General features: G+C 36.5%; 1 protein-coding gene across 1 annotated transcript; it reads left to right on the top strand.

Moving 5' to 3' along the window:
- Positions 1-20,574: 20,574 nt before the first annotated feature.
- On the top strand, positions 20,575-20,790 carry LOC307113797 (small ubiquitin-related modifier 2-like; the record flags this gene model as incomplete). Its single annotated transcript, XM_079795733.1, has 1 exon — positions 20,575-20,790. One exon carries the CDS (start codon positions 20,575-20,577, stop codon positions 20,788-20,790), a length of 216 nt encoding a protein of 71 aa, XP_079651859.1.
- Positions 20,791-22,680: the final 1,890 nt, after the last annotated feature.

The following is a 22,680-nucleotide window of genomic DNA, read 5'->3' on the forward strand; positions in this document are numbered from 1 at the left end:
CCTCCATACATACTTGTCTATAATAACCTAAACATTTGGAAAGCTTTGTGCCAGAAGATGATTTACAATAGGAATGCTCTTTTTAAATTATAGATTTCCTCTGAAAATCAGGTCTAAACCTGTGTACTTTATTCCTCAAAAACCATGCCAATCTGAATAAAAGCAGCAAATACTGAAACTAAACTTCGTTCTTCAGCATAGCTGCACAAGTCCTAACAAGTGTAAGTTTCTGAAACAGGCTCAGCAGCTCCATAACTTGAATGCAACTTTCCATCCATCCACATTTCCTCACCCATCCCATCCATGCCTGTTCATTCTGTTAGTCCTTGTGGGCTTGCAAATATCTTTTTAGCCTTCCTCTTGTTTCTTGTTATCCTCTCTCCTCTTCTTGCCACTCTTAACTGCCCAGTGTTCTCTGCTCTCCAATCAAGATCCCAGAAGAAACCAGTCTATTATTTGGCCAAACTAATTACCATTGTTCTAATTATTGGAGAGAGCTCTTCCTCCCAGTCCAACTCACGTGCCACCAGCCTGTGTATGGATGCTAACCACCCTGTTATAATCGGTGTTCCTTTCTGCATGAAGTAACCCAGTATCTTTTGCCTGAGCAAACAGATCCTTTAACTACAAGGGGACTTTGTAAGTGACAAGTCTAGGAAAACAAATATTTATCTCAGAGGGAGGGTAGGGAAGGGTGGGGGGAGGGGGGAGAGATCAACCAAAGGACTTGTGTGCAAGCATAGGAGCCTTACCAGCGGTTAAGGACAACAGGGGGGTGGGGGCATGTGTGGGGAGGGGTGTGGGATGGGAATGGGGGGATGAGGACAAATATGTGATACCTTAATCAATAAAGAAATTTAAAAAAATAAAAAAAATTATTTAATCCCACTATTCCATGTGTACCAAATTACAGCTCTTACACTTTTTCTGTCCTTCCCTTTTCACCTTGACCACCTGTCTGAGAAGTGATTACTGAGCTTTCCAGAGGTAAGGGGGGTGGGGGAAAAGGGGGTCCTAATATGAGGTCACAGGAGAAGACTTGACTTTGGGTGGTGGACATATGATGCTATATAGATTTTGTAACTTAGAAACCCACACATGTAACTTATATGTTCATGTAGACCAATGTCACCCCAATAAAATTTAATTAAAACAAAGTCATACAGAGACACAGAAAGAAATGATAGGTAAAATATAAGTGACCAGATATGGGAACCACTGGAAACATATCAAAGCTTGATCATTTTTACCTAACTCCCCCAGTTCTACAAATATTCCTGTTTATTGCTCCCAGGGCTTGGCTAAAATGGAGAAAGTAAGATATACAAGGATTGGCAAAAGTAGGTTTATAGATGTGAGTACACAAAACACAGAATTTATTCTTTTGATAATGAAACTATTGTAATGGCCATAACCTGCATATCTTTTTTGAACAACTATAAACCCACTTTTCCCCACTCCTGTATATATAATTTTGTGGTTAAAAAAAGAGAAAAAATAAATGTGGCCATACTTGTGAGGTGGGATAATTTGCTCTCACTTTATTTTTAACTATAAAATTTTATGTTTATTTTTATTGATTTTATGTTTGTTTGACTTACCAATTATACCCTGCTGCCTGAGGGACTTTCACATTAAAGGTCTGGGGCCCAAAGAGATTTTCCTTGGTGATGGGAATGATTTTGTTACCCTGATTCTGGATGAATAGTGACCAAAAACATTATCTTATATTTGGACAATGTTGGTAAAGCCAGGGACTACCATGGTATAACTCTGACAATTGGATTCAAGTTTTATTTTAGAGCCATTTTGTGGAAAGAATAGGGAAAACATTATTTGCATCATTGGTAGAATTTGTATTTCTCCTTTCAGAAAATAATTTTACTTGTTAGCACAGAACCAAATCTTTGGCATTGCTGTCAGAAAATAACACATTCAATAAGAATTCATAATTACTTATCTGGCAAAAGTGTTATATTAAAATTAAGTTCAAAAAGTGGTTGTTGTTGTTGTTTTAAAATCAGTTTATATCCTTGCAATATTTAGATAAACATCATAGTCCACCCAATAAAGAATATCACCTCTCTTGGCAAATGAATTCTACTTTTCTGATGGTGTATGAACATTTATTCATAAACATTTGATAGTTTCAATGTATCTTGGATGCTCATTAAATATTTATAGTATGCATTGTGATATTTTATACAGGTACCTGTTCAAATCAATACAACTTTCCATTGAAATAAACTACCTGCAGGTCGCATCCAGGAGCTTTGGTTTTATAGATTGCCAATTTAAGAGGAAAAGTCTCAGACTGACTATAGATTCATGAATGTCATAAATTTCACCAGAAAAATCTCAGACTGACTATAGATTCATCAATGTCATAAATTTCACTCAAGTGCCACTGCCTGTGGAGGGAATGGTTGGTCTGCTCCTCGGCCCCTGCAGTGCTCGCCCCTGCAGCCCCCAGGCTACTGAGTTCCCCGAGTGGGTCTTTATGGAACAGGAAGTAGGCCTGTGCTCTTGCTGTGGGCAGCCTTGTAACACAAGGCTCTTCCTCAGACTGGACAGAAGACACCACTCTGCGGAAAGGTGTTAGAGGGGAAGGGGATCTTAGAGTTTGATAGGGTAATAACTATCTTTGGATGATGATCATGTTGTTTGCCTATTTTTATATAATAACAGAACTCCTTATTTTCTGTTGGGAACACTCTTCTTTTAACTCTCAGTCATGTGGTTTATGTGTGATTGGCCCCCAAAGCCTCCCCCTGCCCATAGCTCATAGGTAGTCATGTGACTCAGGCCTAGCCAGTCACACCACCACACCCATGTTGATTAATCTGGGTGTTCAATCCAAGCAAAGTCATTAAAAGCCTAGATAATTTTTTAATTTAATTGTTTTTATTTTAATTTTTCTAGATTTATACCATTGTGCCATTTTGCATTAACTTCAGTGGCTAAACCCTTAATGTTTATAATGAAGGACACTTGAATTACAGAGAGCCAAGGTTGGAGACAGTGATTATTCCAAGTGCTTAATTATGTCTGCCACAATTAGAATCAGTGGAAACATCGATGAGATATTATAGGAAGACTACCAACACAATTTGATAATTGATCATACATGAGAAGTAAGGAGGATGGTATACTCAAAACTAATTTCAGGTTTTTTATTTGGGTGAAAAATGGATGGTTTTAACTGTCAACCACCACCTGGGTCATATCAGAAAGAAAAAAAGAAAGAAAGGACATGGCCTTACTCAAAGAGCTCTAATAGCAAATGGTCAAGGAAAGTGGAAAAGGCAGGTACATAGTTAAGGCTAATTCTTATTAAAAGAACCAGGATTCTACAAGAATCTGATACAAAGGGACAATTCTTCTTCACTAAAGGGAAAGGCTCTCCTTCCAAGGTGACTTTTCTTATTTTCCTAAAATATAAAAATGGCTAGGGTCCTCTTTTAATGTGAATTTCTAACTATTAGCTTTAAGAGAGGTGAAATAACAAAGTACCTACCAATAAAACTTGAATTCTTTGAAGAAAGTGCAAATTGAGCCAAGCTGAAAAGAAACATTTGATTGATCTAAGGGTATTAATAATTCACCCAAGTTGATCTGTAAATCAAAGCTGTACCACACAGTATTCCATTGCTCTTCATCAGCACTTTTACACATTACAAAGCAACTTTTAGCCTGTGTTGTCAATAATCAAATCTACTGATATGGGATTTGGTTGCAGTTTCTAAGAACAGAAACCCATATGTGGTTCTAAATTATTAAATGCATTTTAAAAATGCAAAATGTTCATTTTTTTTCTATCAAAAAAAAAAATCCTTGTGAGAGCTAAGTGGATGGTGTGAAGGTTACAAACTAATGTTTTTTTTTAAAAAAGAACAGCAGACAGAATGGAGCTACCATTCATTTGGTAGTTAAAAGAAAAGTGATGTGGAGAGAGGGCATGAAGGGCTTCAGAGGTATGGCTCATAAACCACTTGTCGGAAACAAGCAATCAACAGGATATCAGACTATGACAAAGATGGGAAACATTGGGGTCCATTATTTCCACCCCCTTTTACAGATGAATGGGATATGAGCAAAGAGGTGTGGGTTTGTATACTTTCCAATGACTTACAGATTTAATAAAGTAGAAAGAAAACTCATTTATACTTTTTATAGTCTCCAAGTATGTATGTTCAGAGGTGGAATTGTAAGAAATAAAGCACCATATCTTTACTCACCACTTTAAATTTTTTAATTGCATGCTTCTAATAGCACATTTGTTGGAGTCATTTTTTCAGTTTGCTGGTGTTTTTTATTTGTTTGTTAGTGTGTTTGTTTGTTTTTTCAGTATTATTTCCTTCCCTCCCTGGAAAGATTCACTATGGAAAAGTATTAGCTATTACTCATGTACTTCTTACCTTCGTTCATGAAAGTCTTCAAGTGTGGTTTTGGGGGTAGAAATTAGTTTAAACACAGCATGTCTTATGTATCCAAGTGCTCTTCCTTACCTCCCACTACCACATAAAGTCAGCAAGGCATTAGCAGTGAGGTAATAAGAGCTGTACCCCCCAAATGTGCCCCCTCAAAACTGCTGTTAAAATACCTACTAGAGGAGATCATATGTGCATATTTTCATATATTTTGGATATAACTATTAAAATATCCTCAGAACAGGTTTCTATTCTGAGAGTAATTTTCCATTTGAGATTAAAATAATTAATTTAATTATATAATGTACCCAGTAAAGGTAACTTCAGTATGAAAAAAAAAATAAGCTTAAGATTTTTCAAGGACATTTGAGGTCCACAGACCAATAAGGATTTCTGGTCATCAAGTTAAAAAACAGTTAGGAATTGCATTTCTCTGTTCCTGCTATTTCCAAGAAAAATAATTCCTTCAAAAACATTTATCGAGATTCTAACACATGCCAAAAACACACTAGAAGCTGAAAATCTGGCAGAAACACAAGTTTCTCCTGTCTTGAAACTTAAGAGCAAACACAAAGCAGCCTGAACACACCATGCCTTGCTATCCATCCATTCCCTTTTTATCTAAGGGAAGGCCAATATCTATAAGAAAGCCCAAAGGCCACTCAAGAAATTCTCTACTGTATGGTCATAATTAGACCCAAAAGAGAAGAAAACCTTGCGAAGGAGTTTGAAAAATAATTCATTTGGATACTCTACTTATTGGCAAATACAATAGACATATTTTCCCTATTAATCCTGATAAATACAAATAAAATTCTGGACAATGTTTATTGAAAAAAAATTAATTCTGAAAGGTGGAGAAAGAACATAGACCAGCTGTGGACTTGGGGACCCAAGGAAAGCATGGTTATACCTTCCCTGGACTTCTTTTTTTGCTATGTATCCTTGACTTGGCATCAAAGAAGGGAGCAATCTTGAAACGCCAACAGGCACAGACAAAGAAGCCTCACGGCAATGAAAGCCTAGAAATACAGAAAACGTTTAGACAAGAATTCTTTACTTTAGTCAAACACCACAGTAAAAATGGTGGCCCTATTCACACCCACAAGATCAAAGGAAGAATGGAGAGTGTAGACTTCTGCATGAAGCTGCTAAGAGATACCCCAATACTCCTGTAAGGGGAGTATCAGAAAAGGTCAAGTAGGATGGGTGGCTAGTAAAGATCACCCCTTGTAGTATGAGTGAAGAATCCATGGGGAGTCTGGACTTCTGCCCTCTCTCTCCCCATTGTGGTATTATCAGAGGAGGTCTGCAGTAGAGTTAGAACTTTCACCATCACCCAGCAGTAACAAAGTCACCACTAGCACAATGCCAGTGGAGACCATAAGAGGGGTGTGCTCCAACCTCTACCCTAGCAGTAATGTATCAAAAGAGCTTGAGTGAGAAACCTGGACTTCCATCTTGACATAACAATGAAACAGTGTCCTCTCTCCTTTCACTCAGTGGAGCTATATAAAAAAATCTAATGGAAGCAAAAGTTGTAAATAAGATCCAGAGACTCATAACATAAAACAAAAATGTCCACGTTTTTGCCCTAGCCAGTTTGGCTCAATGGACGGAGAGTCCGCCTACAGACTGAAGGGAACTGGGTTCAATTTTGGTCAAAGGGCACGTACGTTGGTTGCAGGCTCCATCCTCAGCCTGGTTGGGTTGGGTGCAGAGGCAATCAATTGATGTGTCTCTCTCACATCAATGTTTCTCTCTGTGTGTCTCTCCCTCTCCCTTCCACTCTGTCTAATGGGAAAAAAACAGCAAAAAGAAAGTCCAAGTTTTTTTAAAAAATCATGCATGATACCCAGAACAGGAAAATCTAAACTTTAATGAAGAGCATCAATAGATGCAAACATTGAGATAACAGAGATGTTAGAATTACCTGACAAAGATTTTAAAGCTTCCATGAAACAAACTCCTTTAGTGAGCAAATACAGGCACACCTGAAACACGTGTATGTGTGTGTGTGGGGGCGGGGGATAGAGAGAAACATAAAATCTCACCAAACAAAAAAGACAGTATTAAGAAAAGCCAAACAGAAATATTAAAACTTAGAAAAACAATAATGAAGTAAAGGCTAGGAGTGTGGGCTCAATCCTATCTAATAATAGACAAATATGCAAATTGACCATACCTCCGACACACCCACAAGCCACGCCCACAAGCCACACCCACCATCCAATCAGAGCGAGTATGCAAATTAACCCAAACCAAGATGGCTACAGCCACAGAGAGCAAGGTTTCCTAGGTAACAGAGGAAGCCAAGCTTTCCACCTGCCCTTGCCAGGCCTAAGCCTCCACTCAAGCTACAAAGTTTCAATTATAGAAGGTAAACAAATTCAAACAAATGGCGGCAGAATGGAGCTTGAGAGAGCAGGCCAGGGTTGCCGGCGGCAACAGGGGAAGCAAAGCTTTCCGCACACCCTGGCCGGGCCCACCCGCTTAAGGCAACAAAGTTTCAATTATAACGCCAACACAAATGGCTGCCGGCCTCGGAGGGAGCCCCAGGTTTGGCTCTGCTCCAGGCTACAAAGTTTCAATTGTAGAAGGAAAATAAATTCCAGATACTAGGGCCTCCACTTGCGTTGCCAGGGGGCATGACCCGCCTGTAAACCACCACAGGCCCCTCGCTCAGGCCGCCCCACGCCCCAAGGGAACCCCCACCTGATCCGGGATGCCCTTCAGGGCAAACCAGCTGGCCCCCACCCCTGTACCAGGCCTCTATCCTATCTAATAAAAGAGTACTATGCAGATTGATCATCACTGCAACACACAATATAGCTGCCCCATGTGGTCAAAGATCCTGCCCCCATGTGGATACAAGATGGCCACCACAAGATGGCCAGCAGGAGAGGGCAGTTGGGAGGCACCCGGCCTGCAAGGGAGGGCAGTTGAGAAGGACCAGGCCTGCAAGGGAGGGCAGTTGGAGGTGATCAACCCTGCAGGAGAGGGCAGTTAGGGGTGACCAGGCCGGCAGAGGAGGGAAGTTGGGGGCAAACAGGCTGGCAGCAGAGTGGATAGGGGGTGATCAGGCTGGCAGGCAGAAGCAGTTAGGGGCAATCAGGAAGGCAGGCAGGCAAGCAGTTTGGAGCCAACAGTCCTGGATTGTGAGAGGGATGTCCGACTGCCTGTTTAGGCCCGATCCCTGGGCCTAAACGGGCAGTCGGACATCCCTCTGGGGTCCCAGATTGGAGAGGGTACAGGCTGGGCTGAGGGACAACCCCCCCTCTGTGCACAAATTTCGTGCACCGGGCCTCTAGTATCAGAATGAAAGGGAAGGAGGAAAGAATCAGCAAACTGAGAGATAAAACAAAACAACTCAATTAAACAACAGAGAAAAAATGATTGAAAACGTAAATGTACAGATTATTAGGGAATTCTGAAACTATTATAAAATATCTTATATTTATTTCATTAGAATCCTAAGAAATAGGAAAAAAGAGTTTGGAGTTTTAAAAAAATGGCTAACAACTTCCTAAATTTGGCAAGAGACATAAAACTAGAGATTTGAAAAGCTGAGCAAATCCTAACAGGATAAGCCCAATAAATACACACACAACACTTCATAATTAAACTTTTGAAAGCTAAGTACAAAGAAATAATACCTTAAAATCATCCACTAAACAACAAAACAACGACAAAAAATCACCGTACTTCTAGGGGGGAAAACAATTTAAATCACCTTAGATTTCTCATCAGAAATCATGGAGGCCAAAAGAAAGTGGCATAGTTTTCAAATGCTAAAAATTTGAACCCAGAATTGTATTTGTGAAAACAGCCTTAGGAATAGAAAAGAAAACCAAGTCATCCTCAGATGAAAGAAGATTGAGAGAATGTGTTGCTAGCAAACCTACCCTACAAAAACTGCTATAGGAAGTTCTACAAACATTAAAAAAAAAAAGAGCTCAAAACTCAAGGAAGGATGAAAGAACATTGGAAGCAAAAATACAAGTAAATAAAATAGGTTTTCCTTTTCCTATTGAGTTTCTAAATTATGTTTTATGGCTGAAGCAAAATTAACACCGCCTAATCTCAGAGGGAAGGTGGGAATGGGTGGTTGAGTGGGAAGTGATCAATCTAAGAACTTGTATGCATACAGGCATAACCCATGGACACAGACAATAGGGTGGTGAAGGCCTGGGATGGGGAGGGGTATAGAATGGGTCAAGCACGGAGGAAGGGGACATATGTAATACTTTCAACAACAAAGATTTTTTAAAGAACTGTCTAATGGGGCTCTAAGCGCATGCAGAGGAAATATTTAAGATAATTATAAATAAAGAATGGTAAAGGATCATAAAGGGAACTAAAGTTTCTATACTTCACTCAGTCTAGTAATATGATGCCCCCAGAAGCCTGCAATAATTTGTGGATATAACATTTAATACTGGAAGTTAGGGAATAGTCCACAATAGATGGTTCTTCCAACCATCTACAGAGCCCAGGAATCTCCCAAATCACTCTCACTTCTGAAACCAATTATAAGTACAGGGGTGCCTAAGGCTACCCTCAAGTTTGATAATTTGCTAGAAAAACTCATGGAAATCACTGAAAGCTGTTATACTCATGGTTAGAGTTTATTACAGTGAAAGGATACAGATTAAAATCAGCCAAGGGATGAAAGCGATAGAGTTTAGGAAGGTTCCAAACATGAAGATCCCAGTTGTCATCTTGCAGTGACGTTGTGGACGGTGTTAACTTCTCCCGTCAAAGATGTGTGGCAACACACACAGAGTGTTACCATTAGGAAAGCTCACCCAAGTCTTGGCTTCTAAAGTTTGACTGGGGCTCAATTACAGTCTGACCACAATGCTGACCTCAGACTTCAGCCCCTCCAGAAGTCTAGCTGATACCTTGTGACCCCAAGTTCCCATCATAAATCCCATTGCTAGACTGTCTGGTATGGCTCCAAGTACCCATCCTAAATTACTGTGTTAAACTCTTACTGGGCAGGAAATACTGAGGGCCTACAGATGACCTCCCTGTAGCTGAGGGCGAAACTACAGAAATGACTGAAGCTATTAGGTAAAAGAACTCAGAGAAGGCCAACCATTCCCTCCACAGGCAGAGGCACTTGAGTAGTTCTTCCTGGTGAAACTTATGACATTCATGAATCTATAGTCAGTCTGAGATTTTTCCTCTTAAATTGGCAATCTATAAAACCAAAGCTCCTGGATTCGACCTGCAGGTAGTTTATTTCATTTGAGAGGTGTATTGATTTGAACAGGTACCTGTATTACATTTATTGCACGATGAATGCATAATACATGAATTCTTAATAAGTGTTCAAAATACATGGAAACTATCAAATATTTATGACTAAATATTCATAAACTACCAGAAAAACAGAATGCATTAGTCAAGGGAGGTGATATTCATAGTTGGGGGAGGGGGGATGCAATATTTATCTCATTATTACAAGGATATAAGCTGGTTTAAAAAACAACTTTTTAAAAGTAATATTAACATAACATTTTAGACAAATTTTAAAAATGGTAAAAATTGAATGTTGTAAAGCGTGTATTATTTGCTGTCAGCAAGACCAAAGATTTGGTTTTGTGTTAACTAGTAATATAATTTTTTGTAGGAGAAACTAGTAAAATAGTATTTTGAAGGAAGAATCATAAACTCTAACCAGCAATGCAATAAATGTTTTTTTCATTGTTTCCACAAAACAGCACTAAAATGAAACTTGTATTTAAATGCCAGAGTCATGGCTTGCAAACATGATTGTCCAAATATAAGATACTATTTTAGGTCACTGTCCATCCAAAATCAGGGAAACAGAATCTTATGTCCAATGAACGCCTCTTATTGTCTCAAACATTTCATATAAAAGTCTCCTAAGCAACAGGGTATAAGTGGTAGAAAAACAAACAAATAAACAAACAAAAATTAAATTAAGATAAACAAAAAGAAAAATTCCATATTTAAAAATTAAGTGAGGGCAACTCTCCCACATCACAAATAGGGCCACATTTATTTTTCCTGTCAGTAAACATATACATATGTACATATGTATACGTATATATATATATATATATGTTAAATATATATGTAATCTTCCTTTCTCCGTTTAAGCCAAGCCCCTGGTGCAATAAACAGGAATATGTGTAAAACTGGGTAAATTTGGTAAAAAACACCCAAGCTTTGATATTTTTCTACCTATTTCCCATATGCTATACCTGGACACTTACATTTTACCTGCCAGCTTCCTGACAAAGAAAAAAATCTGGAATAATCAATATAATTGGGTCTAAATTACTTCCTTTAATAAATTCTACTTGCTATGTAACACCGAGGAAGTAAATTTGCCTGAGCCCAAACCTCATTTTCTTTCCTATTGAAGGGTTCTTATATTAGCTGCATTCCTCAGCAAATTAATGGACTCTAATGACTTAAAGCATGTTTTTAAGTATTCCAGACTATGCAATTCCACAGTATCCTTCTAAGCTTAATTTAGAACCAGTACACATAAAATCTTTATCTTGGAACAAAAGCTGAAAAACTATTTTTATATAATGTCCATTATTTACACAGAAAAATAGTGATTCAAGTTTGCATAGGGATGTATTAGAAACAAAATAAATAACTCAAATATAAAATTAAATGTGTGTTTTAACACTGAAATTCTATTATTTTATATGTGCTCATATATAAGAATTTTTAAGACAAGTTTTGCTTCATTTAAAATAAATTTGATGGAGGTTCTCACTGTTCCTTTCCCGTTAACAATGACAGTGTTCATACTCTACCTTTTAGTCTGAGAAGAGTTCTAAATACTGAATTAAATTATTTTCTATTAAAACAATGCTTAATTGATTTCATTCTTATTAGCATTTCTGATATAAAATATTTGTCTATAATTTAAAATAGCTTTGAATTATTATGCCAGCTTATTTTATTTATACCATTACTGGCATCATTTACATGAAAGGCTCCAGGTAAAGACAAAAATATGTAATTCCCAAATTTCAGATCCTGATCTATAATATATTTCAAACATGCTTGATAAGTATTCCTGAAAGGTTTTATACTAGAAAAATAACATAGATTCACATAGTAATTTTTTAATCTTATAATTTAGAGGACATTCACATTACTTCATTTAATCCTTACCAAAAGCCTGAGTTATGTGGCATGTATGGGTAGTACAATTTTCCCCATATCCATTTTACAAATTAATAAAATTTTGCTCAGAGGGAATAAATGTTTGCTCTATATTTTAGCATGCAACTGTGAGTTAGCTATTCTTGTATAACAAAACCCCCTAAAACTTAGTAGCTTAAAAATATATATTTTGGTGCCCTGGCCCGGTGACTCAGTTGGTTGGAACATGGTCCCATGCACCAAAAGGTTGCAGGTTCCATTCCCAATCAGGGCACATACCCAGGTTGGGGGTTCAATTCCTGGTCGGGATGTGTAAGCGAGGCAACCAATCGATGGTACGCCCTCTCTTCTTTCCTCTCTCTAAAACCAATAAGCATATCCTCAGGTGAGGATAAAATATGTATTTTTTAGTCTGGGCACTGCTAGTGGTTCTTCTCAGCTTTGCTGGGATTACTCATATGTCTGCAGTCACTTACAGGTAGGGTAGGAGGCACTGCAAAAAAAAATGTAATCATGTATGTACTTTTTTATGTTGTTGCATACAACAGTAGTCATGGTTTTATAATTGCTGATGAGTATTCCATTGCATATGGCTATATCAAAATAGGTTTATCCATTTGTCCGTTGATTGGCATTTGAGTTGTTTCCAACTTGTGCCACTATAAATAAAACTATGATGAACATTTGTGTGCATGCCTTTGTATGAATGTATGCTTTCTTTTCTTGTGGATAAGCCATATAGTAAATGTAAGTTTAACTTTTTAATAAATTGTTAAATGGTTTCCTATAAGGTTGTATGATCTTATAAGACCACCAGCATCTTCCCCAACTTGTTTTGGTCTTTTAAAAACATTACACAAAATGGCTTACAGTACTAATTTGGGTTTTAATTAGTATCTTCCTAATGATGTTGAGCATCTTTTTATTTGCTTATGTGCCATTCATGTATTATCTTTGGTGCAGTGCATATTTATATGCCTTACCCATTTTTATTGGCCTATTAGGCTTATGTTGAAGTTTAAGACTCTTTATATAACCTAAATGAAAGTACTTTGTGAGATCATTGTTTTCAAGATAACTGACATTGCTTGTTTCTCCCATTCTGTGGCTTGCTTTTTCATTTTTATAACAATGACTTTTGAAACACTAAAATTTTAAATTCTGTTAAAGTGCAAATTGTTTTTTTCCTATAGTCTTTCTCACTGTTTATACCCTATTATAAGAAAGCTTTGCCAAATTCAAGGTCACTCTGATTTGCTCCTCTGTTTTCTTTCAGAAATATTCTACTTAGAGCTCTTAAACATGTCTGCTATCTCTTTGAGTTCATTATTGAACATTTTGTGAGATTTTAAAACCACCCACATCAATAATTACATTTATTTTAGTTTATAATTTCCAAATAAACGCCACAGTATCAGACTGGATAAAACTGTAAGAATGAACTTTATGTTAGTTACAAAAAAGGAACTTTAAATATAAGAACAGAATAAACAAGTAGAAAAAAGAGACATCATGTAATTAAGGGATATGTAAACATGAAACAAAATAGAGTTTAGGACTAAAATTATTACCAGAGATATAAAAGGGGTATTTCATAGTATCAACAAGACATGACATTCTAAACACATGTACACCTACTGACAGGGTTTTAAAATATATTAAGCAAAACTTGATGTAACTAAAAGAAGCAATAGACATATACGCAAGTATAGTAAGATCTTTCAACACCCTCCTCTCAGTAACTGATAAAAAAGTAGAGAAAAAATAAGAGAGTTTAAAAAATTTAAACAACATCATCAAACAGATAAGTAAACAGGAAATAAATACAAGAATACTTGAACAATACCAACAAAATTGAGCTAATTTATGTATCTAAGACACTGCACTCAACAGTGGCAAAATTTACTCTGTCTCTTCAGGTGCACATTGGATTTCATATGCTATGACACAATATAGATCTTAACAAATTCCAAAAATATTGAAATCTTACAGAGAGTATGTTTTCTGCCACAACATATTAAATTAAGAATCAATGAAAAGGAGATATTCTTTGAAAAGTACCAAACATACGGAAACTTAGAAAACAAAACATCTTAAATAACCAATAGATCAAAAGCTACCAATATGTCAAAAGATATTACCATGGAAATTAGAAAAGTATTTGAAATTAATGTAAACAATAACACGAGTTATCAACACTTGTGGAATGTAGCTAAAGTTGTGCTTACAAAAGAATTTATAACTTTAATATTATATTAGAAATACAAAAGGTTAAATTTGATTATTTAAATCTCCAATTTAAAAACCTATGGAAATAGGTACAAGGCAGTTAAAATGGTTAAACAAATAAGAATTGGTAAATTAAAAACAAAAGGATAAACAAAATACATAATTTCTTATATTTTTTATGACAGCCATCCTGGCAAGTGTGAGATAATATTTCATTGTGGTTTTGGTTTGCATTCTTAGGGATAATCTTAATAAAATATTTGCCAGATCTCTACACAGAAAACTGAAAACATTGCTAAGTTAAATTAAATAAGACAAATAAAACAGAGATATCTATGTGCTTAACAATGTTATTTCTCTTATACTACTGAAGGATAATTTCACTGAAAAGAGAATTCCAGTTGTGTTTTTATTTATTTTTTGTGTTTTCTTTTTATCCCTTTTAATACTTTAAATATTCCCCTCCACTCTCCTCTTGCCCCAATAATTTCTGACAAAAAGAAAAAAACGCACCTCCCCCCCCCCAAAAAAAAATACAAAAATCACAACAACAAACACCTGATGTAATTTTTTCTCTCTCATAGGTAAGATGTTCTTGTTTTCACACCTTTGGCTCTTTCAATATTTTCTTTGGCTTTTGCAGTATGAATTTGATATACCTTGTTTTAAAAAAATTTAGATTATTTGGTTCTCTCTAGCTCCCAGGATTATAAATTGATGTCTGTTATTCAGCTTGGAAAATTCTTGGTCATTATTAGTTCAGATATTTGTTCTGCTTCTTTCTATTTTCTTTTCTTTCATTATGCCTGTCTTGCAACTTTTCCAATGATCTCACAGTTCATGGATATTTACTTTTATTTTTTTATTCTGTCTTATTACAATTCAGAAAGTTCTTATTGACATATCTTCAAGTTCACTGCTTCTTTTCTTATCTCTGTCCTGTATAGTGCTTAGACCATTAAAATAATTCTCGATTATGTTATAATGTTTTTTTATTATTAACACTAGAGGCCCTGTGCAAGAATTCATGCACCAGTGGGGTCCCTCAGCCTGGCCTGAGGGATCGGGCTGAAACCGGCTCTCCAACATCCCCCAAGGGGTCCCAGATTGCAAGAGGGCACAGGCCAGGCTGAGGGATCCCACGAATGTATGGTCGGGGCCAGGGAGGGACACAGGATGGACTGCAGGAAGGCTGCAGGGCGTGTTCAGCCTGTCTTGCTCAGTCTTGATAGGCCAGACCTCAGCAGCAAGCTAACCTACCAAAGTGTCTGCCCCTGGTGGTCAGTGCACATCATAGCGACTTGGTTGAAAAGATGACCGGACAAATGGACACTTAGCATATTCAGCTTTCATTATACAGGATTTATTTATGACTCTTGGAGTTTTCATTTCTCTGATTATATTGTCCATGTTTTTCATGCCATCTGCTTTTTCCATTACAGATCTTATCATATTAATCATATTATTTTAAATTCACTACCTGATAATTCCACAAACTGTCCCATATCTGAACCTGATGTTTTCCTTGTTTCTCCAGACTATGGCTTTTCTTTTCTTCCTTTTTTAGCATGCCTTGTAACTTTTTGCCAGAAACCCAGTACGATGTACTAGATAATAAGAACTGAGATAGTCTTTTAGTGTGATGCTTTATGCTAATCTGAATAGGTGTTGCCTATGTTTTATGTTAGCTTAATTGTAAGTATAAGAGAATTGTTTATTCTAGTTTCTGTTTTTTCCCCTTGCTTTCTTTGGGTTTCCCTAAGAAATTCTTCTTAAATAGAGTCTGTATCTTGCTGTTCTCTTTGTTTTAATTTACTGTTATTTTATTGAGCTCTGTTGACATGGGGGTAAGATATGGAGGAAGGAAATCCCTTTATAATCGATGAATAAATCTCAGTTTCTTAGTGGTCTTAATCCTGGGCTGTGATCTTCTCAAGTCTGTCTTCCCTTCTGTCCTTTTTGTAATTCAGAAAACAAATGTTAATTGTAGTAAAGCATACATAACATAACATTTACCATTTTAACCACTGTTACATGTATAGTTCATTGGCATTAAGTATACTCACTTTATTATACAACCATCACTACCATTCAACACCAGAAAGTTTTCATCTTCCCCAACAGAAACTTTGTACCCATTAAACAATTGCTACTTCTAAACACTGCTCTTGTGGCATCCCATACGTTTTGGTATCTTGTGTTTGTGTTTTTATTTTCATTTGACTAAAAATATTTTTAAAGTTCCCTTGTAATTTGTAGTTTGAACCATTGGTTGTTTAAGTCTGTTTTCCATATATTCTTTCTGATTGCTTTTTCAGGCTTCTTAGGATATATTCAGAGAAATGGGATCACTGAGTCAAATGGCAGGTCCATTTTTAATTTTCCGAGAAAATTCCACACAGTTTTCCCTAGTGGCTGTATTCCCACCAGCAGTGTACTAGGGTTCCTTTTTTTCTACATCCTCACCAGCACTTGTTGTTTGTTGACTTATTGATAGTAGCCATTCTGGCAGGTGTGAGGTGGTACTGTTCTTGTTCTATTAATGATTTCTAGTTTCATTTTACTACAACAAAAATGATACTTTGTTTGATTTCCATTTTTTTTAATTTATTGATTGGTTTGTTGCCTAACAGATGATCCATCCTGAAGAATGTTCTGTGTGTACACTTGTGAAATATTTATAGTTGGAGTGTTTCTTATACGTCTGTTAGGTCCAATTGGCCATAATGTTGTTCATGCCTCTGTTTCTTTATTGATCTTCTGTCTCAGTTTTCTGTCCCACTAGTATAAGTGTGGTATTGATGTTCCCTACTATTATTGCAGAGGTATTTCTGCCTTTAATTCTATGTTTGCTTCATGTATTTAGAAGCTCTGATGTTTGCTGCATACATGTTTATGACTTGTTATAATTTGTTAGTAAACTGACCTATTTTATCAATATATAAATGTCCTTTTTGGTTTCTTGGAAGGGTTTTTTACTTAAAATCTATTTTGTCAGATATTGGTATAGCCATCCTTGTTCTCCTTTGGTGATTATATGCATAGAATGTGATTTCTAGGTAAATTGGTGTTATTTTCTTAGTAAATTGACATTATTTATCACTGTAAGGATGGCCTTTGTCTTTGTTACTTAAGGTCTATTCTTTCAGATATTGGTATAGGCATCCTTGTTTTCTTTCTACTAGTTGCATAGGATATCTTCTTCATTCTTTCACTTATAAGCTATGTATGTCCTTAGATAAAAATCCCTGGGGTGGTGGGTGGGGTGGGTTAGAAGGGGTCAATGGGGCCAAAGAGGGGATATATGTAATACTTTCAACAATAAAGATTTTTAAGATAATAAATAAAATGGGGGAAACAAGTCTCTTGTAGACAGCACATAGTTGGATCTTTTTAAAAAAAGTATTCTCCTAATCTGGAAAGTTTATTCTATTTTAATTATTTGCTGATACGGGGGATAGGGGGCTTACATTTGCCATGTTTTCTATGTCTCACAGTTTTTGTATCCTCATTTGCTCCATTACTACCTTCCTTTGTGCTTAATTTTTTTGTAATGACATTTTGCTTTATTTCACATTTTCTTTTGTATATACTCTGTAGATTTTTTTCTTTGGGTTCATTATGGAGGCTATACACCCCCCTTTATGTACTGATACAGTGCTTCCCCCCCAAGTCAGAGGGAGCTCTGGAGACTTAGTTTCCCTCAGAGGGCAGGCCTTTGTTAAGGAGAATGTTCTGTCCATATTTCAAAATGATAAAATTTTCCTTGGGGATGTATCAAAACTGTTACTTGTTTCCCCTTGTTCCTGAAATGGAAGGGTATTTTCCTCATTTCTTCACCATAAGAAGTGGGTTGGGTGACTGAAGGTAAAAGCCCTTCCCCTTATTTCTGGGTCCCCATGTGTTTTTAACTCTTTACCTAGTCCAGGCTCAGCCTTCATCAATTTGTCAGTAACTGTTTGTGTCCAGTGACTCCTGCTCCATGTAAACTAATCTTGGCACTGATATTCAGCATTTGCCTGTCTCTCCAGATTTGGGGGTGGCAGTCTGCCCTCTGACATCGATCCTCTGATGGATCTAAGGAAAATCATTGATTTTCAGCTTTTTTTTCTTCTTGTGAGGATGGAAATAGAAACTTCTAAGTTCTTTGAATGTCAGAGATAAAACCAGAAATTGGATATGCTTTTTATTTTTAAATATAGGTAGTGACTTTTTTTGCATTTAGATTTTTTTCCATTTGTTATCAAATAGCTTTAATGACCAGTGTAATTTAGTATATATGAATGTGAGCATAAACAAACCTATTAATTTCCTGTTGTGTACAAATCATTATGTTAGGAGCTGAGAATACAGAGGTGCACAACAGAGTCAGGAAAGACACTAGGAAGAGAAAAGCTACACAGCTGAACACAAATAGGAGTTAATTTTTGTAGTAGTCGACACCAGTTACCAAAATCATGAGTAAAAGTCCTTTTAAAGTTCTGTTGTAAATTATAAACTTAATAGGCCACAAATGCTGACTATAGGAAAAACATGACCTTAGATGTCTATAACACATGAGAAATTAAAAATAAAAAAATTAAATACAATAGTATTTACTATTAGGTATCAATCACTGTAATGAAAATAGGAGCTTAATTAAAAGGGCGAAGAAATTAATATTTAGAATTAAAAAACAGAACCACAGTTAATTACTTTTCTAATTATTGTTATTGAATTCATTTTGCCTTTTGGATAAATGCTTACTCAAATTATTAAGACTCATAAATGGTAAGCATTGTGATTAATATCATATTAAAAGATAGAAAGTATCTCAAATCATAATCTAAGACTTAGAAAACTTCAGTATCACAATATGATAAAAATTAAACAATATAAGCAATATATTGCTTTAGTATAGAAGTATAGATGAAAATTATATAGAAATAGAGTAAGTAAATAGAACACTAAACTATAAAATAATATACCATGAAAAAAATATTTTTTCCAGGAATGGAAGAATGAGTCCACATTAGGAAATCAATAATATAGTCAATTATGTTCATAAACTAAAGGAGGAAAATGTCTGGTAATTTTTTAAAGAGTAAAATAATTTATAAAATTCAGCACTTATAACTGATTTGACTAAAAACAGAATAAAATTGTGTATAATTAAAAGTATTAATGCAAAACTAACAGAATATATAAATTTTAATAGAGAACTGAATTAAACTAAAATGATGGAAAAGAGAAAGATCGTATTATTTTTTATTCAGCACTATTCTAACTTGTTTAGCAAATGCAATACCAAACAGTAAGAAATATAATAAAAAATATAAGAACATATAAATATTTTCAGATTAGGTCCATGCAAATAATTTAAAATGCATTAATTTCTATAAGAATATAGTGTTAGCTGTTTCAAAAACCATTCAAAAAAGCAATACCTTTTCTATAGAACAGCAATAAAAAAGTGAAAATTGATATGCTAGAAAAAACATAATTCAAATAGCATGCAAAAATTAAAAATACACAGAATTAAAATTAACCCCCAAATATTCAAACCAATATAAAGCACAGAATAAGTGCCTTTTGGTAGACATACCATAATCCAAAACAGGACTATTAATATTGTAAGTGTAGCTTCTTCTCAAAATTATTTATAAACTTAATGATCTGATCAAATGCTCAATGAGATTACTTGAAGAAAATTGGACAAATCTAATTGAAAGTTGATCTCTAAAAATGCATATGCAAGAATAGCAAAGACTCTTGAGAAATGGTTACATGCAATAAAGTAACAAAAACCCTCATAGAATTACAAAGAATAACTATCAATATACACTAAATGAACCATTGATTGTCCTTTTAAAAAAATGTACTGATTTTGAGAGAGAAAGGGGGAGAGAAAGAGAGAGAAAGAGAAACATTGATTTGTTGTTCCACTTGTTTATGCATTCATTGGTTAATTCTTGTATGTACTCTGACCGCCCAGCTGGGATGGAACTTAGAACTTTGGGGTATTGAAAGGATGCTCTAACCAACTGAGCTAATCAGCCAGGGCTGACTATCCCTTAAAAAAAAGTTTGCACACAAACACATACACATAAATTCTTTCTTCATGCCATAAAACTTATGAAATTCAGATGAAATAATGCTTGAAAAGTGAAAAATATATAAAGCCATAAAAATTTGAAATAAAACCTGTAACATTCCATTAAAGAAATTACATGATTACTTGGAATATTATTATTTACCTTGAAGGACTATTTGAAAATTATATGAGATAATGTTTTAGAAAGCTTAGTATATAATCTGCAAATGGTAAAAAAAAAAAATACTTGTTACTTCTCTTTCACAAGTCACTTCTGCATTCTTATGATATACCGAGGAGGTAATTCTGCCAAAATAAATTAACCTTTGCCGCAACCATTGGAAAACAAATAAAACAGAACCTATGCTGGCATACTGGCTTGGAGAGGTCCCTGTACCCCCAAAACAAATATTCTCCCTCTCATGCTATCAATCTCCACCTCTTATTTTTCACATCCAAAGTTAATGCTTATTTTATGTTATTTTATTTTACTTTATTTTTAGATACCTATTTGTTGTGAAATGATTATCACAGTAAGATCAGTTAACATAGCTAATACTTTTTACTTAATATTTACCATCATACATTTCTGTAAAAAGAATTATTTTGTGGTGTGCTCATTTGGTGCAGACCTGGTACCTCTTTTGTGAAGCGGCAGCTGAGGAGACTCCGGCGCTCGCCATGGCCGACAAAAAGCCCAAGGAAGGAGTCAAGACTGAGAACAACGATCATATTAATTCGAAGGTGGCGGGGCAGGATGGTTCTGTGGTGCAGTTTAAGATCAAGAGGCATACACCACTTAGTGACCTAATGAAAGCCTACTGTGAACGGCAGTTGGAAATGGAGGATGAAGATACAGTTGATGTGTTCCAGCAGCAGACAGGAGGTGTCTACTAAAAAGGGAACCTGCTAACTTTACTCCGGAACTCTGTTCCTCCAGACCAAGAAGACATTCTCAATTAGAAAACTGCAATTTGGTTTCAACACATCTGACTACTACAGTATAGTTTTCTCTATTCTTTCATTTTCCCCTTCCCCATTCCTTTATTGTACATAAAGTAACTGATGTATGTACACAAGGATTTGCATTTTTTTAAACTAAATGGCCAATGGTATGTTTTGATCTACATCAAATGGAGATGGGATGGGGAAAAATACTGGTTCTGTGAAAACACCACCTTTCTCCATTAGTGGCATGCTCATTCAGCTCTTATCTTCATATTCCAGTAAGTTATTTTGCTCTCACTGTTTAACAAAAAAAGAACAACATAAAAATTCTTGCATACCTTGATTGATTGGAGAATTTTAATGTTTTTCATTTATCATTGTAAAACCAAGGACAATTGTATAACTTTTTTGTATGTAGCTATTACATGTAGGGCAATCTGTCTTTAAGTAGGGATAAATTACTCTAAAAAAATGAATCCTAGATAGTTTTCCCTTCAAGTCAAGTGTCTTGTTGTTTAAATAAACTTCTTGTTTAAAATGAAAAAAAAAAGAATTATTTTGTTATATTTCTACAGAGTGTATGTTCATCTTCTGTGTTTCATTTGAACACAAAAACTTCATGTTCTCCATTCCCTGAGGTCTGTTTTGTTATTTTTATGGCTGCTTTTCCTTACCAACTTTCTCTCTTCTTTTTCCCTAGGCAGGGAAAAAACAAAACATAGGTGTAGTATCCACAGTGTTCCCTGATGTTCTATAACTTCTGTTTGTCACCACATATTAGAAAACCCTTGGTTTGGCTATGGTTTTTGTGTGTATGGTAAAAAATCCTATCTAATAAAAGAGTAATATGCAAATTGACCACACCCCCGTTACACCCACCAGCCACGCCCACCAGCCAATCAGGAGTGAGTATGCAAATTAACCCAACCAAGATGGCTGCAGCCACGGAGAGAGCAGTAGGCTTTGGTTTCCCAGGCAATGGAGGAAGCCAAGCTTTCCACCTGCCCTGGTCTGCCTTGACCTCTGCTTAACGCTACAAGTTTCAATTGTAGAAGATAAATAAATCCCAACAAAAATGGCGGCAGCCACGGAGCTGGAGAGAGCAGGAGGCTTGAGTTGCCCCTGGCGACGGAGGAAGACAAGTTTCTGTAGCTCTGGCCTGTCTTGGCCTCCACTGAAGGCTACAAAGTTTCAATTATAGAAGATAAGTAAATCCCAACAAAAATGGCTGCGGCCACAGAGCAAGCAGGCTTGGCTCTGCTCAAGGCTACAAAGTTTCAATTATAGAAAATAAATAAATCCCAGATACCAGGGCCTCCACACTTGGGTCGCAGGGGGGCATGGCCAGCCTGAAAACCACCACAGGCCCCTCATCCAGGCTGCCCCACACCCCAAGGGAACCCCCACCCTGATCTGGGACACCCTTCAGGGCAAACCAGCCAGCCCCCACCTGTGCACCAGGCCTCTATCCTATCTAATCCTCCTATCTAATAAAAGAATAACATGCAAATTGACCATCACTCCAACACACAAGATGGCTGCCCCCATGTGGTCAAAGATGACTGACCCCATGTGGACACAAGATGGCCGCCAAAAGAGGGCCAGCAGGGGAGGGCAGTTGGGAGGGACCAGGTCTGCAAGGGAGGGCAGTTGTGGGTGATCAGGCCAGCAGGGGAGGGCAGTTGGGAGGGACCAGGCCTGTAAGGGAGGGCAGTTGGGGCGATCAAGCCTGCAGGGGAGAGCAGTTGGGGGTGACCAGGCCTGCAGGGGAGGGTAGTTAGGGGCAAACAGGCTGGCAGAGGAGGGCAGTTAGGGGCAAACAGGCTGGCAGGGGAGCAG

This window comes from Cnephaeus nilssonii (genome assembly GCF_951640355.1).
Source record: "Cnephaeus nilssonii genome assembly, chromosome: 17".
In the NCBI taxonomy this organism is placed as follows: Eukaryota; Metazoa; Chordata; class Mammalia; order Chiroptera; family Vespertilionidae; genus Cnephaeus; species Cnephaeus nilssonii.